At 45.0% G+C, this 20108-nt stretch overlaps 1 protein-coding gene across 1 annotated transcript in view; it reads left to right on the forward strand.

Moving 5' to 3' along the window:
* The window catches only part of astn2 (astrotactin 2), a gene marked incomplete at its 5' end in the record, with an annotated part of 356313 nt that overhangs the window by 89239 nt on the left and 246966 nt on the right, over window positions 1–20108 (forward strand). The window contains one exon of the mRNA XM_080847054.1: window positions 748–1189. Coding sequence (XP_080703180.1) covers window positions 748–1189 — 442 coding nt within the window. The remainder of the gene's footprint in view (window positions 1–747; window positions 1190–20108) is intronic.

Here is a 20108-nt window from a genome sequence, read left to right on the forward strand (position 1 = left end):
GTCGTTGTTGATTGTTCTTCAGATATTTCTGGGTGTCATGGACACTGCACTCAAAGTGCAACACAGCCCCCCACCCCTCTCTCTCTGTGATAAAGCCTTGTCTGCAGTCATGCATTTAAGAGTTACTCACTCAGGGAGTTGTGTGTGTGTGTGTCTCTTTGATGTGACTGCTTAGCTATGAAATGGAACAAACAATGGGTAAAGGATATCTCTGGCTCAGCGCGTGTGTGTGTGCGTGTGCGTGTGCGTGAATTCTTTGTGGAAGGGCACACTGTTAAAAAGTGTGTATGTTGCAGTTACACCCTTGGCTCATTGGTATGCTTAAGTCCTGAGGCTGTGCTAACCTCGGGGTGTGTGTATTCTATGAGAGTGTGTGTGTAGGCAGAAATGTTATGTGTTATGCTCACAGTCAACACTCTCACTCTTGCTCCCCCCCTCACACAATCACACACCTCTCTCTCTCTCTCTCTCTTCCCCTTGAACTGCTTTTTCTCTTTCATCTCTCCCTCTCTCCTTCCGCTTCATCTGCTTTCCTCTCTACCTCCACCTCTTTGTTCTTCTCTCCACCTTTCTCTCACCCTCTCTTTCTTTTTCTCCATTTGTTCTGTGCCCTGTCTCTCTCTCACTCGTTCGGCTCTTGCTTTGACCGTTTGGATACAGTGTTTCCAAAGCACATCAAAAACAATGACAAACTCACTAATTCTTTTTCTCTCTCTCTCTCTCTCTCTCTCTCTCTCTCTCTCTCAGGGTGGCCTGATTGCGCTGCTTCTGCTCATCCTGCTGTTCACACTGGTGCTGTACACGCGCCACCGCTGGTGCAAGCGTCGCCGGGTGCCCCAGAAGAGCGCCAGCACCGAAGCCACGCACGAGATCCACTACATCCCCTCGGTGCTCCTGGGGCCGCAGGGCCGCGACTCCTTCCGCGGCTCCCGCCAGCTGCACCAGCACGGCTCGGTCATCGGCATGCCCATCCGCGAGACGCCCATCCTGGACGATTACGACTGCGACGAGGACGAGCACGCCGTGCAGGCCCCCACGCACAACCAGCTCCACGGCGTAGGGCAGCTGGACGACTTCAAGGCCGAGGAAGGCTACGGAAGCGGAGGAGGAGGAGGACTCGGCTCGCACGCACACTCCGGCAGCCTTAGTAAGACGGACGACAACCACAAGCACATCCTGGATAAGGGAGGTGGGTGGAAGTGCAGATTTACTTCTTTTGATCTATTGAGAAAGGCTGAAGGTCAGAGTCACCAAATCAAACACTGACATGTTCACCGTGGAACTGGAGAGACATTGATTCATTTCAATGGGCATTTCACACACATGTTTTGGTTCAAATTGACGATAGAAGGGCAGATATGAGTCTCTTCTCCTATGGATAAGATACGGTGAGCGGTAGATAAGAGACAGTCCGGATGAAAGAGGTGTTTGGAGGTGCAGATTTACTACACTGAATGTTATATCATAGTACACTACGTACACTACACTACACTACACTATTCTATACTTTAAACAAGTCAGTCAAGTGAAAAGCCAAATGAAACACTAAAAAGGTTCCTTGTTGAACTGGAGAGACATGATCAACCTCAAAAGCCCTTTCCAGGTCAGGTTTAGTTTAGAGTAGGTCAAAGCCATGACTGGCGAGGTCACCGTAAGGTGAGTGCTGCTCAGATGTTTCTTAAGAGTAAAACTCTGGGTTGACTTTCATGTTCACAGTCTTCTCAGGTCAGTGTGGTTCTGGTGCTGCAGGAGGGTCATTCATCGGCAAAACGGAATAAGCTCTCAGGATTTTTTCCTGAATCACATACTGGTAGTCACACATAGGACAATGAATAACTGTGTGAATGAGAATGAATGAGATGAAAGCCATTAGTATGGAGACCGCTGGTGCAGTCTGAGTTCATGCTTGGTTAAGGCAGAGCAGGAGTTTAAACCTCTGTTGTGCTGATGAACCCTCTGAGGATCTTAAGCAGTGCTTTCAGCCCACAGTCGGGGTTTTCAGCATTATTAACCATCTTGCCCAGAAGCACTACTTTATATTCAATTAATTTGCATTTATTTACACATTTAAATGCTTCAGAAGTTCATGAACGTTGGGCTGACTCTTTACCTGTAGGGATGGAATGCACAGCCAAATAAGCAACATTATATAAGTCAAAAGTAAATATCCAGATCGCTTGCCAAAGAACAGTGCAACAGAGTTCGCCTGAGTTCTCTAGTGCCATCTCTATGGCCTTCCCACAGCCTGTGTCCACATGAACACACTCACACACTCGCTCACTCACTCAGTCACCCTTCCACTCATTTGTACACACACACACACCACAGACACATACACACACACGCACACGCACACAGTTACACACACACACACACACACACACACACACAGGATTCTCCCACTGCCTGTGCATGTAGCGCACACACACTCACACTCTGTCTGTCTCAGTGGGGTTCCTCCTCTAGCACTTTGCGCTTCCTTATGGTCATTAGAATAATTGCAGTGTTGCCTGGACAGGTCAGGTCTGACTGTATGACTGAGAGAGCAGTGATTTAGTGGAGAGAGAGACCTTGTGTGGAGAGAGAGGGAGCTTCAGTGGAGAGAGAGAGCTACAGTGCCTCAGTGGAGAGAGAGAGATAGCTTCAGTGGAGAGAGAGAGCTTCAGTGGAGAGAGAGAGCTACAGTGCCTCAGTGGAGAGAGAGAGATAGCTTCAGTGGCGAGAGAGAGCTTCAGGGGAGAGAGAGTTTCAGTGGCTCAGTGGAAAAAGAGCTTCAGTGGAGAGAGAGAGCTACTGTGCCTCAGTGGAGAGAGAGCGAGCTTCAGTCGAGAAACAGCTTAAGTTAGAGAGAGAGAGCTTCAGTGGAGAGAGAGCTTCAGTTAGAGAGAGAGAGAGTTTCAGTGGCTCAGTAGAGAGAGAGCTTCAGTGTAGAGAGAGAGCTACAGTGCAACAGTGGAGAGAGAGAGAGCTTCAGTGGAGAGAGAGATTCAGTGCCTTAGTAGAGAGAGTTTCAGTGGGGAGAGAGAGAGTTTTAGGGGAGAGAGAGAGTTTCAGTGGGGAGAGAGAGTTTTAGGGGAGAGAGAGATAGCTTCAGTGGAGAGAGAGAGTTTCAGTGGAAAGAGAGAGTTTCAGTGCTTCAGTGGAGAGAGAGAGTTTCAGTGGGGAGAGAGAGTTTTAGGGGAGAGAGAGAGATAGCTTCAGTGGAGAGAGAGAGTTTCAGTGGGGAGAGATAGCTACAGTGCAGAGATAGAGATTCAGTGCCTTAGTGGAGAGAGAGAGCTCTTTAGTGCCTCAGTGCTTCATGGCTTCAGTGTCACTATCTCTTTTTTCTTACTCTTGCTTTCTTATTTCTCTTCTCTCCTCTCCTCTCCTCTCTTTTTATACATCTTGTCTGTCCCCCTTTCCATGTCTTTTTACTCTACCCCCCCTTTTTTTACACTGTATCATTTTTTTGCATTCCTCTGTAACTCTCCTGTCTCTCTTTCCCTTCCACTCCATCTCTCTCTCTCTTCTCTCTCTCTCTCTCTCTCTCTCTCTCTCTCTCTCTCTCTCTCTCGCGCTCTCACTCTCGCTGTCAACGGTAAAACACCCACGGGCAGTTGGTGCTGTCACCTGCCGCCCAAAGGCTAATTATAGCCCTTGACCTGGATTTCTTCTGTGCCGAGCACATGGTGGCAAACCAAAATTAAGCGGGGGTCGGTGACTCCTGGTTGATGAGTTAGGTCCCGGTCCCCCCCCCCCTCCCCCCCAAGGACTGCCGTTGAGTGGGAAAGTGTGCTAGCAGGCCGTGCCAGAGCCATATCCTCACACACGAGTCGCTCTTCATCGCTTTCTGGAGAGAGCACAGTGTGCGCAGGTGCGAGGATGTTCTGCAGAAGCTCCGTGGCCTCGTCTCAGGTTCCGCACAGCACTGGTTTGATCAGGCGTGACACTGAGGTCATTCTAATGGACGTGTCTGGGTCCACAGGATTGCGCCAAGATGTACCCAAATCGCGTCCTCCCCCTCAGTGGAATGGTCTCACGTTGAATTATTTAAAAGGTTGAGTTGTGTGGCGGTGTGTATTTTTATTTGGGAGGAGGCCGTGTGGTAACAGAGATTTGAGAGCTTTTTATGAGTTTAAAGTCAAGTTTAAAGTCTCCTTTTCAAGTGGCTGGCCTTTGGCACCTGCTGTTTATCATTCCGAAAAAGCAATTTAGCAAGTGCTATCTGTTCTGAACTTCCTTGACCTTCCTGGAAGATAAGAGGCCCCTTCCCCTCCCCTCCCCTCCCCTCCCCCGGCCTGGATACTCCCTCGCACGGGCACCTGCCTGTGCTCAGACTCATTTTGGGCTTGTTTGTGGTGGTCGGCGTGTTCGCCGCAGTTAGGCTGTGAATAATTCAGCTTGTCTAAAAGGTCTCGAGCCTCTCAATGCTCTCATGTTAGTGAGAGTGGGCGAGAGAGAGCGAAAGAGAGGTGGAGAGAGAGTCCACTCTGCTTACACTTTGTGTTCCCTTGGATACGCTAACGAACAGATACTCTGTGTGTATGTGTGTGTGTGTGCGTGTGCGTGTGCGTGTGCGTGTGCGTGTGCGTGTGCGTGTGCGTGTGCGTGTGCGCCTGCGCGTGCGCGCGTGTGTGTGTGGTCCCCAAAGGTCAAACACATGGTAGCACAGGAAAACTGTAGATCTGACACAAATGTGAGCTACACAGATAATGTCTCCTTTCTTTCGGAGTTGTTTCAGTGTAGTTGTATTTGGCCCTGTGTATTGGTTGAGGGTAGGAAATGACTGATACTACCTTCTGAGTAGTGATAAGTGGTTAGCAGACATTATGTGTCTTCCAATGGACTCGATGGGGTTGCCATCATGTTTTACTTCAATAACTTAAAAAAAAAATAACTTTTCATAATAAGTAATCATTAAGTACTTACAAATGAATATGACCATTTATATCATTGTATCTCTTAATTAATGTAAAGTGCAATGTCAGTTCAAATATTCATGTATCCGATCAATATTCATGAATAAAATAAGCTTATATTTATGACAGCAGGCCTTTATAATTCATTTCTTGACCTGTAGGCAGGTGGTTTAACTTGTCAAGCCATTGCAGGAGTGAAACAGACAAGGACTGAGACACACTCGCACACGAACACACACAAACACACACACACACACACACAGTGATAGCACTGAGAGTGTTGGTTATATACTGTAATTCAGCCTTTCAGTTTGAGTGTGGAAGCGCTGCATACTGGCTCTTCATCAGAGGAACCCCACTGTGTGTGTGTGTGTGATGGAGAGGGGGGAGCATATGTTTGTGTGAATATGAGGGAGAGACATCTGTGTGTGTGTGTGTGTGTGTGTGTGTGTGTGTGTGTGTGTGTGTGTGTGTGTGTGTGTGTGTGTGTGTGTGTGTGTGTGTGTGTGTGTGTGTGTGTGTGTGTGTGTGTGTGTGTGTGTGTGTGTGTGTGTGTGTTGCCTTTGTGTGTGTGTGTGCGTGTGTGTTTGCCTGTGTGTGTGTGTGTGTGTGTGTGCGTGTGTGTTTGCCTGTGTGTGTGTGTGTGTGTGTGTGTGTGTCTGTGTGTGTGTGTGTTCACATGCATAAGTGTGTGTGTGTGGTTGTGTGAGTGTAGCTGTGGTGTAGGCCGAGCCGAATGATATCATCCACACAGCTCCAGGCCAGGCCTCCTCATCTCCCCATCTCTCCAAAGCCATGCGGACAAACAGAATGATTTCAAGGACTGAATAAATCATCAGCGATGTTCTCCAAGCGTGGACACATCTTTCTTTCTTGCTTTCTTTTTTTTGAAGTTGTAAGCTTGTGAGCACCAGATAAAGAGTAGGTATTATAGAGGTCCCTGTATTGAGGATAATCTGCATGCAGGTGCATAATGACCTTGATGGTGACGTATCGTTCGATCGTATCATATCGGAGAAAAACAGAAGCGAATACCAGGGGATTCGTTATGCTGGTCTTGTCTCCTTTTTCTCACTTTATTTCTTTTCATACATTAATACATGATTAAAATCAGATAAACCATAACAGATTTAGCTCTGCCTCGTCTTGGGGAAAATCAATGTCAACTCCATAAGATTGTAAACTCCATTAGGGTGTTTTTCATGTCCATCATTACAATTGCATTGGGCTACAGTTACACCTAGATAGACAGCCTCCAGTGTTGAACCTTTCCTAAAAAAGTAGGTCAAGTTCTCCACTAGCCTGCAGTTCAGCTCATTAAACTAACTTACTAGGAGCTCTTTCTCTTCAGCCAAAGCTGGGCCAAGTACAGAATGCATCTATTTTATTTGATTTATGTATTTATTAATCCATCACATGGTTGCATTGTTTTGCCAGCAGCTGGTTATTTTGCAGTGGTTTTGTGCCATCAGTATCTGGTTAAATATTAGCATTACTTGCCAAATGACCTCTTGAAAAAAACAAGAAAACATATGAGAGATGGCGGGACGGTTGAGCTCCGTCCTTCCGTAAACTGCTGAGAAATTGAATTTTATGGGGCGGCGCTGTGACAGGTAGGAGGTTAATTTGCCTGCCGTCCCCTGAGACTGGAGGGCTGAGCGCCAGCATCTCCGCACTTTCACCACCCCCGTCCTGGCGTTAATCACTCACTGCGAGGCATTGTCCTCACACAATGATCGCTGGACACACAGGGATGGACAGGGCTGGCGCAGGGACAGAGTTGAGCATGTGTTCCACTGACACGGCCCTGTCCATCTCTCTCATCATCCGTCTCCACTGAGAATAATTAATTTCCTCCCCGTGAAAGGTGTTTTTTTTTTTTTTTACTGCCCATGGTGCTTTGGGCAAGTGGAAGCACAGATACACTTAGTTTTGAAGTTATTTAAGAGTGGCATGCTTTTGTGGTCACTCTTTGCTTGTTTTAACTGAGAATATGTCATTCCTAAGAGCGGTTAGGAGGTAAAAATGCCCTAACGAATTATGAATTATCCTTGCTAACAAGATATGTCCAGCCTGTTCAGAAAACCGTTATCATTTGACTGCCAAAATTCACTTGAAATGACGTGGAGAGGAAGGCAGTTTGTTTTTCTGATGTCTGCATCCACTGAGTGGAAAAATTGAAGGGCTAAAAGAAGGATTGTAATTACATTTTTCCTTTGATATTTTCATTGAAAATCACTTGCCTCGAGAAATAACAGCCCTGTGAAAAAGGGGCTGAATAAAAGTCAATTCCTTCCTGTCGGGGAACCACATTCATTTTCCTTCCCCTAAGTTAGGGTTAGCATTTTTTCAAACTCAATTAACCTCTTACAAGTCAATTATCCATTGTTGCCAGACCCTACAGCGTACGTCGCCATGACACAGTCTCACTAAAAGCTTCAAAGGAACAGCACTGAGAGCTTGGTTCCCCATGTCTGAACACCTGTAACAGGCTATCCCATTTATATGCATAGCATCTTCCATGCGTTTATTTTTTAAATCACTGTACTCACAATTCGAGGCTGACTGATGTGTTAGTCTCATAGGCCAGTGAATCTGTGTGTTTGTGTGTGTGTGTGCATCTTTATGTTTGTGTTGGTCAGAGAGTGTGTGTGTATGTGTGTGTTTCTGTTGATGAGAGTGTGTCTGTGTTGCTGCATTTGAATCTTTTATGTGGGCAAACAAACGTTGCCCGTCGCTGTGTGGTTCTCTGGCCAGCTGTCTGCACTGGGCACATGGATGGATAGTGTGTGCGATAAATCAAGCATGGTACACACACACACACACACACACACACACACACACACACACCCCTTGTTGGTGTGCGGACCACACTGTGTGCCTGTGACAAAGACCGCAATTACCATCAGCCCACATTCATCATGCTGCTCGTATGCTGCCTGTCCACTGCCGAGAGAGAGAGAGAGAGAGAGAGAGAGAGAGAGAGAGAGAGAGAGAGAGAGAGAGAGAGAGATAACAAAAGAAAGGAATGGAAGGAGAACATAACGTGGGCAGATAACACACTTAAAATCCCTTGTCTCTGAGAGAAAAGTAGGCTGCAGTGTTTTGATTGTTTGTCTTGGAAGAACGTGTAAGGAAGTCTTGTGATTATATAAATCAATACAATCGAGTGTCAATCTGGTGACTGTATGTGGCTGTATGGTATGTACATGTGGATAGTATCTAAAGGCTTTGTGTTTGTACTTGTGTATTTCTCAATCTCACCATCTGTGTGTGTGCGTGTGGGTGTCTCTGTGTGATTCTCGATCTCACTGCCTGTGCGTGTGTGTTTGTACCTGTTTGTACCTGTCTATATCTCACCATCTGTGCGTGTGTGTGCGTGTGCGTGTGCGTGTGCGTGTGCGTGTGCGTGTGCGTGTGCGTGTGCGTGTGCGTGTGCGTGTGTGCACTGATGCTGAATGAGGTCAGTGAGTGTGGTCACACCGGCTGGATTGCCTCTCACCGTTCACACCTCACTCATCTCTTTCTCCCAGTGGTTGGTTCCCTGCTCATCTCTCTCTCTCTCACCGGTCGGTCATCTCTCTCTCTCTCTTTCTCTCTCTCTCTCTCTCTCTCTCTCTGGCTAATGCTCTGCTAGCGTTAGCAGGCGGGATGGGGTGTGTGGGGTTGGTTGGAGTGTGTGCTCATAGCTGGAGTCTCCCAGAGGGGCGTCACACAGAGCTGAGTGTCACTGTAAGAGGGTCACTGGAGGAGCCTGGTGAGAGGCCACAATATCCTCTTTACGGCAGGGAGCACATTAACTTCCTCTCAGCGCTGGCGCTCGGACTGGACCCGCTGTCTCTGAAGAGACACAGAGCATCTGCCCCCACCTCTCCTACTGCGGCTGTAATTGTTTGCTTTCTCTTCCAATCTCTGTGGCTTTCTTTCTTCAACTCGTCTCTCTCTCTCCATCTCTCTCTCACACCACATGCTATTGACCAACTGAAACTTAAAAGAGCAGCTGGTTCTTTTACACACACACACACATACACACGCATACACATACACACGCATACACACACAGGCACACACACACTTTTCTGGCCCTCTAGGCTATCGTACTTTTGTTGTAGTCAACAGATATGTATCAACAACCAAACCTGACCTTTTCTCTGATGTGAGCCTTTCTCATAGTCCTGTACTGCAGCCACAGAGGATTGTTGCCTGCATTTGCCACATGATGAAAGGCATGCATACAACAGACTCTGCCCTGCATGGGATTTTATACTTAGAGGATTGGAATAGTTAATATATCAATACATGTGTACCCATGTATATTAGGCTGTCCAAAGGTAGCGGGATGCAACTGTTTGGTTCATCAGGTATTGTGTTCATGTGTCAGTGTACCACACTCAGAACAATGTAGTAGGACATGTAAAGTTTATTAGTATTAAAGTCTTGATGTTTAAAGACAGTAACTGATGGTGAATTTAATGAAGTGGAATTTCAAGATATTTTAGAATGAACTCTCCAGTTAGTTAGTGAATAATGAACACACACACACACACACACACACGCACACTAAGTTCTCGAAGCCAGCTGTTATGTGGGGATGCTAGATATCTAGCGGCTGGTGTAAAGTGTAGAGCAGATAGGCCCGCATTGGTATGGACATGAATGCCTTCATTCAGCTTCATCCCCCAGCTCTCCTATTCTCTTCTCTCCTCTTCTCTTCTCTTCTCTCTCTGAGAGAATATGTTTATCCATCCTTTTGGAGCACCCTAGATTGACGTATGGCATGGCGTTCTTGTCATACATGAAGTACACCGGGGAAGATCTTCAACTTCACTGTGTCTTGAAGGAGGGAAAAAATGAAAACGCAAGGATCCCATATTATAGCCATTTTATCGTCTAGCACGTCTGACTAACGAGTGTCTGCCTTTCACCTTCAATTAACCATATGCTGAAGGCTGCACACTTGGAAGATAGTGTGGTGTGTCGAAACAGCTAACACAGTCCTGCTTACCTTGAAGAAAGTCTTGGTATGCCACCTTATTTTGGAAACATTTTCGTCTGTGTGCATGTGTAAGGCCAAAAACATAACATAAAAACATGACGTAACACCTAGCATACTTTCAATAGCCAACTATTTTATTCATGTCACAAATATAAATTGGAGCTGAATGTGTTGGCCTGTAATGAAAAAACAGAATATTTAACAGTAGATGGCTGAACACTCTTTCACAGTCTGTGTTGCTGTGAAAAATGACAAGGACGCCCAGTATGATGGTAGAAAGGTTTGCAGAAAAGCTTTCTCTCTTCTACTGCCATCAGACCCAATTCTCTCCAAGCCTCATCAGCTCTCTTGATACCATCATCCAGGCGTGTGGGTTGAAACAGCTTGACCTCCTCTTCAACATCATCCACTGCCACCCCCTTGGGCAAGAGATAGAGGAACCTGCCCATACAAATACCTCAGAGAAAATAACATGGCAGCTTGGTGTCCATTCATGCCTTAGACTGCGCCATGTTGCAGCAGTTTATCCCCATAGGGGAACTTGGAGACCATGTCATCTGTTCCTCACATCAAGGAAGAATCCTCCTAGATGAATACATGTGTCTCTTAGCCAATGGATGAATCCTCGACAGTCAGCTGGTGTTCTTTATTTCTGTGAAGAGCAGGCTTACCTCCTCACTTAGCCTCACCCATCGTTTTAACAGCATGTTCAGCTTTGTGGAAGGTGAGTAGGACTTTTTGAAGCCGCAGCCCTAATGACAGAGGTAAACTCTGGATTCAAGGTTTCTCCTTCAAGAGTTTGGTTTGCAGTTTGAAATTGGAATGGCCCGTTTCAAAAAGAGAGCATAAAGCATTGCTTGAAGATCAGTCAAGAACTTGTAAACTTTCTCTGGGTTTGTTATCTCTTTCTCTGCTATATTTCTGTTCTTTAGACTTCTCTTGAGAGCATTTTCCCTGTTTGTAACCCACCTTGGGTTGCTGAAAGACAAATGCTTTCAGGTCAAACGCTTTTGGGTTGGCAGATGAGGCTCTGGTTTCTCCAGCTGAGAACACACACACACACACACACACACGCACACACACACACACACACACACACACACACACACACACACACACACACACACACACACACACTTACACATACACAGCTGTGATTAAACGCATAGCCTCACCTCAGATGTTGGGTTGGGTGGTGACTTGAGCTGTGTGGGTTTGGATGATGAGAGCCTTTTTTCTTTATGATGACTTGCTGCTGGATTATGATTAATGGGAATGTAGATTTAAAACAAAAAAAAAATCGTTAACTTCTTGGTCTTCAGGTCAGTTAGCTTGATGGAGAGTATGTACCAGATGAGAGCTTGGGGCATCTTCAGAGTTCAGCTCCTTCAGGGTGGGACCAGTTGAGGATGTAGGCTGAAATGAACTTGTGAACAAGCAAGCTTGCTTGCATATAGATACATAACATTAGGCTAACGTTAACTTAACTCAGCGTACTTTGAGGTCAAAATGTGTCTGAAAGGATGTCCTAGACATTGCCATTAGTATTACTGTCTTGAGCTTTGCACTGATAACCACCTATAGGCTGCATCAGAGGGTGTTAATTGCTGAACAGGTGACAGCTTGAGTGGGAAAAAATATATTATCAGACAAATTAATGTAATCAGATTGTGGATTTTGCGCATTTGTTGATAATTAAAGCTTCGGGCAACATTACCACCCCCCTCACCCAAGGTCACTGGCATGCAGGGATGCTCATCTTTTCTCTGAAATGTCCTAGGTTTCTTCTATGCAATGCTGCATCAAGCAGACATATTCTGTGATGTCAGACTACTCATGTTTGGAATGTACAGACAGATAGTTTATGTATGCTGCATAACAGCTTGAGGCCAATAAAATATTCAAAAGATATAAAAAGAAATACAAATTCGAAGCCCTTTTAAATTGGTCTAGCACAGCTGGAGTAGGGGGAATAACCCCAACGCCTTTTAATGAAGCTTAATCCCACTGGCAGGCAAAGAGCAGGGTGTGAGAGTATTGAGAGGCTGTGTTTTAGTCCCATGCTCCTGGGGTTAGATTGGTTATTAACTAGCCATGTTAAGTGGTCTCCTGTGGATGTGTTCAAGGGTCATCACACCCCAGAGAGATGGAGCAAGAAAGGCCGCTGAGCAGAGGTTTGAAGTAGGTGTTTGCTCGGTGTGAGAGTCATACCTGAGAGGTAGAGGTTTACTCGCGATTATAAAACAATTCTTGATGGATCATGATGCAACTTGACTTTCAAGTTTTTTTTTGTATTAATATGAGCACTCAGACTTGAACTCTTTTGTTAACTTCTTTTAATTAGACTACTGTTTTAGGAAATGAAAGACTCAAATGACTTAAAAACTGCCTCCTTTCTCAAATGAGGATCACCCAGTAGTAGGCATATGTCTAAAAACTACATTGCAAATATAGCTTCTATAAAAATGTAACACAATTACCACTGCACTATAAAACAAAACTATAACATACAAGCAGCAGGCTCTTTTAAGATGAAACATGATTATCCATATCAAAAGGTAATGAACAGAAATTCGTATGTAGGCCTATTTGTAGTAAATACACGTATAATCTATTGAAAACCATGCCTTACTTTTGGCCAAAATAACCCTGCACAAAGTTGTACCAAGTAGGCTACTGGAATTAAGATTAAGTAGCAGAGCTATGTATATCAAAGCTATGTGTTCATGCACTGTGATGACTGCAGAATTCCACTAAAATGTGTTTAAAATATGATCAGACTAACGTTTCACTGTACCTGGCTAATATCACAGGGCCCAATGGATTGTGTGCATGGAGTTTGTATTGCCAGTATCTGTAATTCAAACTTTCATTCACTGATATATGACGGCCACTGTGAAAATGTTAGCTTACACTGTAACTGTACTTGGCTAGCATCAGGCCGTACAGACTGTGTAGTGTAATGTAATGTCATGTAGTGTGCGGCCTAGTCTGTTGCCAGTGTTATCTGTAAATTAACTTTTCATTCATCATTACAACTACTTATTGCAGTGAAATGAGTCTGAATGAGTTTTTTAAACTCATTATGCTTGCATGCATATTATTTAATTGCTTTGTTTTAAAAAAAGGATACTTTTCTTTTTTTACGTGGATGCAGAGCCTTTCACTTTTGCATCGCACTGCATTATAAAAACGATAATTTCCCCCAGCTCTACTGATAAGGATGTGTGTGTGTGTGTGTGTGTGTGTGTGTGTGTGTGTGTGTGTCTGTGTGTGTGTGAGCATGCATGCATCTACGTTTCACGCCTGATGTGATCTCGACAGAGGGGACTCAGCTGGGAGAAATAAATACTTCCCTGCGAGTGGCTTTCTTTGGTGGCGGCGGGCGGCTCTGACAGCGTTTCTTAAATGAGACGGATGAGCCGGGGGCTTACGCACGGAAGACCTCACTTAGACGTTCCTCTCTCACGCACCGGGCACGTTATCCCTCTCTCTCTCTCTCTCTCTCTCTCTCTCTCTCTCTCTCTCTCTCTCTCTCCCTTTCTCTTGCTTTCCCCCTTTTCTCTCTCTGTCTCAGCTCTTTATTTTTAGCAAACAGACAGGAGCACCATCCCTTCTCCAGCTTTTATCAATCACCAGGCTGCACTTCCTGTCACACACACGGCTCCAAATTAATCCTGACAGGGCAGAAATATGCACAGAATGCTACTGACAACACGCCGTGATTTGTTGCCTGTGTTGACGAGGTTAATGTTTTTATCAAGCAGATGTATTTGTCACCGCTTATAAAACGCTCCCGGTTTGTGTTGTCACTGTGATTGGGTATAATGAAAAAAGGAATTAGTGTGTGTGTGTGTGTGTGTGTGTGTGTGTGTGTGTGTGTGTGTGTGTGTGTGTGTGTGTGTGTGTGTGTGTGTGTGTGTGAGCAGAAAAAAGGACATCTCTCCCGGGCCCTACTCTTGATAAAGCAGAGATCTGATGTGGCGTTCAGGAGCTGATCCTTGCAATTTACTGCTTATCGAAGATAAAAGTCAGATGTTGTGATTGTGGTTTTTTTTCGGAGCAGTGTCAGGGGGTGTTAAGACCCGCAGGTAGTGAATTTTGGCATTTTTATTCGATTTTTAAGACCAGTGTTTACAACAGTTGTGTTTACACCACTCTTTTGTCAAAATTGATAACGCAAAACCTCTTTTGGGGGATTCAAAATCTATGACTGCTAGACCTGAAGAGAATCCCTTATTGGCTGTAAACACACACACACACACACACACGCGTGTGCACACACAGGTCATCCGAGACAGTAATAGGAATGGAAAACGTAATAGCAGTTTATGACTATTAATACATTTGACAAAACAAAAGTGTTTCTAGAGCTCAGCTGCTAAAGCAAGAAGATAATAACACCAGTCCCAGCTGCTAGACTATATCAAAGTCATGTGTTTGATACACAGGGAACATCTTCACTGAAGGAAACATTAATATCTGTAAGTCACTTTGGATAAAAGTGTCTGCTAAATAACTAATGGCAAGTGTTGTGCACAAACCTACTGGGAGGGCTCTAGCGTCTACCTAGAGGTTTTTTTTTTCGGAACTCTTATCAACAGAATTTTTTTCATCCAGTGAAGATTTCTTTCTTGACCCACAGTAATGGCGGTTAAGTTCATAATCACAACAAACGTCTCAAAGCAACCGATCTCTTTAATAATTCACACCTTGGCTTTTGTTTCCTCATGTGTGAAAGAGTTAAGCTCTGATTCAGCACTATTTTGCTATGATCTCAGCCTGCCAGTCAGCTCTTCCTCTCTGGCTCTGCTTTGCTCCACACACACACACACACACACACACACACACACACACACACACACACACACACACACACACACACACACACACACACACACACACACACACACACACACACACACACACACACACACACACACACACACACACACACCAGACACACTTTCTAGGTCCCATTTACATGACAGATGAGAGCAGAACCAGTTCAATCAGTGACTTGTTAAGACTTGCCCTCACACACACAGATATATGCATAAATACACGCGCACACGCACACGCACACGCACATGCACACGCACACGATGAAGAAAACATGGAGTGGACATGATTAGAACTCAAGCTAATTGAAATATTCGCAGAGAGAAGTGTGTGTGTGTGTGTGTGTGTGTGTGTGGGTGGGTGTGTGGGTGTGTGGGTGCGTGGTGTGTGGAGGAGGTGGGGAGTGGAGGGGTCATTAAAGGCAAGCGTGTTTTGAAAATGTCACCAGTTGATCTTCCCCATCGTCTCTGTGCCTTGTCACACGCTCCGCAACCCTCTGCCGTCTTGGAGACGGAGCTCCCAGAAGCCAGTGGGGTTTTATTTTTAATTCCTGTCATCAGACCACACCTCGTTTCATCTGTGCCAGAGCTTCCTAATTAGTTAAGAGATGATCTAACACATCTCTTCTTGATTAGGTGCTCTTTCTTCATCGCTATGTGAAGCATAGCTTAAGAAGTGTGCTTTTGAAGCTGAGACCAGAATGTCTGTGAGAGACTGAGAATGACCTTCATTTCAATATACGGCTGCTTAAATGAAGTCATAGAAAGTGCAGAGATGGTCCTGGCCATAACTAAAGACATCAAGGGAAGAAGCACAAGGTTTGCTTACATGTGCACTGCGTAAACTGGGGAAAGTACACTGACTGCCAAATGACTAACACTTTATGACATTGCATGTCCATGACTTCACATCCTTAACTGGCCTTTCAACAATCAGCCACTCGATTTTTCTGTAGCCGCTTGTAGAGATGGCGTCAAGAGCATAAAATATTTACTTCCTCCTGTTTGATCTCATACATAAAAGAACCCATTCCAAGACTAGAGGCCTACCTTTATACGGCTTTGATCATCCGTGCATTACATGAAAGCTGTGACCAGTAATCTGTGTCGTAATTTATCATTCATATCTACCGTGTTCCACCATGCAAAAGTTCAATTTCATAAACCTTAACATTGAAGAGTGACATATTTTGGCAAACTATTCCGTTGCAATAACAAAAATGTTATTCACATCCCCAACAGATTGGAACTGTATCTAATAATCCTTTTCGCTCTTATTACCATTGCTTTGAAACCACTTTCCATGATACTGCAGTGTACAGTATATTTTTCACAAGCCAGACATTCATCTGGAGCCACTGACCCTACTGCACTGTCTATGCTATAGGGTCTGTGTTTGTCCACCCTGCTAACTGTACATGTTGCACGATACACACACTGAGAACAGACTTGCCTTATTGTCTAGATCTCCGTTTCCTATTCGATTCTATTTCTATTTCTGTTCCCAGTAGCCACCCAGCGTGCTACATAGTTCCTAGGTGGAGAGGGCTAACTTATGCTTGTTTACAGGAGCCCACACTCCTGTGCTGCTGGGATGCCTCCTGGCTGCATTATTTATCAGGGTTACATAATTGATACAGTTTCTTTAACACTGGTGGCGTTCCGTGACGGAGTCATGGAATTGAATCATTGGAGTGGAGTCATTGGAATGCTATGGAATGCAGCAGTTCCCCGTGAGAATAAAGCACACATAATCAGTGTTTTAATCAGTATTCTATTGCATTTTACAGAAGATATGGATATCCCTATGGCTGTGTGTGTGTGTGTGTGTGTGTGTGTGTGTGTGTGTGTGTGTGTGTGGGTGTGTGTGTGTGTGTGTGTGTGTGTCCGTCATACTACCAATATGCTCTGTACCCGTACTCTTCTTCTTCAGTTTGCATGGTGTGTGCTCTCTCCATCTATTGCCTCTCCCTCCCTCACTCACTCACTCACTCACAAACACACACACACACACAAACACTCACATACACACGCACACACACACTCAGTGGTTCTCTGTCCCTACCCCCCTCTCTCTCTCAGCATCATTTTACCTTTCTCTTCACCCTCCATTGCACAGCGTTGCACTCTTCTTCCTATGATACCTGAAGCAGGTTATGGGCTCCTTGCCTCTGTGATACCTATTGCTACTGTGGTATGGTAGTAACATATCCGTGGCCATGTATAATTCAAAGGATCCGTGTGTCATCCTCCTATATATACCCCCCCCCCCCCCCACACACACACACACACACACACACAACCCACCCCCGTGCTCTGCGCTTCTCTGCTGTGCTGTGCTGTGCTGTGCTGTGCTGTGCTGTGCTGTGCTGTACTGTGTGGTGCAGTCCCCTGTGCTGATTCACTGAGAAGGGATGTTGTCTGAGGGATCATGCAACCTGCAGCATGAAGCCAACCACTCCCCAAGCTTCTCATGCAGTAGGGACACACACACACACACACAAGCACTCACACACACACACACACACACACACAGACATCAGCCTTCCACCAGCCTCTATAGATTTTACTTTATTGAAACACACCTAGCTTGATTAGTTCTGCCTGTTGCCAACACCTTGATTGTATGAAACACCTGCCCTTCATAAGGCCACTCCAGCTCAACCTTCCCATTGTGTCATATTAGTGTGTGTGTGTGTGTGTGTGTGTGTGTGTGTGTGTGTGTGTGTGTGTGTGTGTGTGTGTGTGTGTGTGTGTGTGTGTTAGCAACCTGCTGCAGTTGTGTGTGTGTTTGTGTGGATGTGTGTGTGTGTGTGTGTGTGTGTGTGTGTGTGTGTGTGTGTGTATGTGTTTCACTGCCATTGCCAAGCAGTTGGTGTTGTAATTAGCGCTTGTGAAGACCACAGCTGGCAGTAACTGCAGGAGCCTTGAGCCACCCGCTGAGGGTGGAGAGGTCAGGTATCCCTCAGGGAGGAGAGGGTGTTTTTTATTTTTTGTATGCCTTCTGTGCTGACAGGTCCTCTTTCTATCTGCTTATGCAGATTGCTGACAGTTTCAAAAGTACACTGCTGACATTAGCTAGTGCACAGTGCCATTACATTGTAACTGTACTATGAACTAATATCTACATCTGTGTAGCACACAGGGCGACGAGGAGCTGCGGAACAAGGATTCAGTGTGCAAGTGCAGATGTTTGTGTCAGAGTAGATGGAAGAACAGAGTATTACTGTTTTGTTACACCAGACTCTCTACAGGCAAGTCTCACCACTCCACAGCCTTCTTGGTAACTTCAAGGCGTCTATCTAAATTACTCCACGTAGTATGGTCTAAAATACATTAAAAGTCCATGATGTGAATTTGCGTTTAAATCTGACATAACCGGTGTGAACATTGTTTCCCCAACCGCTCAAATAAGGACAAAAATTACTTTATTCTTTGTGGGGGTTTGGCCAATGCGCACGTACCATCATTTGTGGCACGGCTATTACTGTAGCATTAGTGGAAATGAACAGAATATGCAGGGGAGGTGAAGCCTCAGTTATGGTGTTTTTCCACAATGTGATTGGCTCTTTATAATACAAGACAGGTCTTCCAATTACAATTTTACCCTGATTCCCCATTCATCTCCCCGTCACTGTGTTCTGATAATGACAGTAACACTGTACTTGCAATGTAATTACAATGGACCAAACACTGTGAAACACACTTGACTGTAATGCTGTCAATATGACTGTAGTAGGGTTATAGTACTGCTGTACTGATTTAGGAGTCTGTTTTACATTAGTCCTTTCTATTGTGCCTCTTGCCCATGTATATGAGCCTATCTGTGAGTGATCCTCTTTACATGTAGTGTCTTCACGAGTCTGCCTTTAGTGGGTGCTTTAAAAGATGTGATTTTGGTGGTTGACACTCTTTAAAGAATGTATCCTTAGGAGTCTGTCTATAGGAGTGTATTTGCAGGAGTCCTAGAAAGGCTGTTATTGGTGGAGAGGAACACACACTGTCATTTATGGAGCCGTGACTTTGTTATGAGAAAGTGGCAGAGTGGTTGACAGCTCTGATGGATGAGGTGATGCTCACTAACCCACACAACTCACTGCAGCAGATCTCCAACGGATCAGGGCCAGATCAGGGCCACATCTGTCTTTGAGTGTCTGAAGGCTGTCGGTTGTACTAAATCAAGACTACCAGAGTTGAAATAAAGAATTTGAGGTCACATGAGATGATGTTTTGATGCGTTGCTAATTTGGAAAATGGTATGCTCAATTGTTTTATGTTTGGCTGTCAGTGGTTTCATATTATGTACTCGTGTGTGTGTGTGTGTGTGTGTGTGTGTGTGTGTGTGTGTGTGTGTGTGTGTGTGTGTGTGTGTGTGTGTGTGTGTGTGTGTGTGTGTGTGTGTGTGTGTGTGTGTGTGTGTGTGTGTTAATGAATGTCTGTGTTTGAGTGTGTGTGTGTGTGTGTGTGTGTGTGTGTGTGTGTGTGTGTGTGTGTGTGTGTTAATGAATGTCTGTGTTTGAGTGTGTGTGTGTGTGTGTGTGTGTGTGTGTGTGTGCCCCCTGTGCTGCTTGTACCTGTGTTTACATGACCCTGCCAGCTCTGTGTTTCAGCATGTGGATTATAATGTAATGAAAATAGCTTCCATTAAATTAGGCGGCACGGAGAAGCTCAGGAGGCACCAGGATGCTCTGACCCCAGAGAGGTACTGCGAAACTCACAAAGGTCTCCTCATAATTAACTCAGGGCAATCTCTCAAAGTGCAGAGTTGGGCATTCATCAAAAATATCCCACTCAGCTATCAGAGAGGTGCCAGGCTTGGCGTTTATGTTTTTGAACTTGTCACGCTAGATTTGCTTCTGTTGTTTATATGCAGTAAATAATGAAATTTAGAGGAGCTACAAGGCGAAAATGTTAGAAAGGATATTTAAATGATTCCAGTACCACTGTGCCAGTGATTGTGCTATTATTTTAAACAAAGAGTTGAATGAAGGAAAGGTCTGTAAGGTTTATAACAACACTTCAAATCACATTGAAATGATAATGAAGACTGGAATTGACATTCAAAGAGACAAATATATATTTTTTGTGTGTTACCAGGAAGGCCACCAACTTCCCTCAAGGGTTAAGAGAACTGTTTTGCGGTAAGGGGTTGGGGGGGGGTGCTGACGTTATTAAACTCAGGGTGATGATTCAGAATGCCAGGGTTGTGTTCTCTTATCAAACATTTAGCAGATGGACCAGCCCTTCTGCCCAGGTGTATTTATTTAGTGATACACACACTCCACTCAAGCTGAAACCCTAAAACAGAAAGGCAAAATGAAATCCTCTCTCATCTCGGATCAGTCAGGAAGCTTTCTTTCTGTGGATTTG

This window comes from Sprattus sprattus (genome assembly GCF_963457725.1).
Source record: "Sprattus sprattus genome assembly, chromosome: 11".
Classification (NCBI taxonomy): domain Eukaryota; kingdom Metazoa; phylum Chordata; class Actinopteri; order Clupeiformes; family Clupeidae; genus Sprattus; species Sprattus sprattus.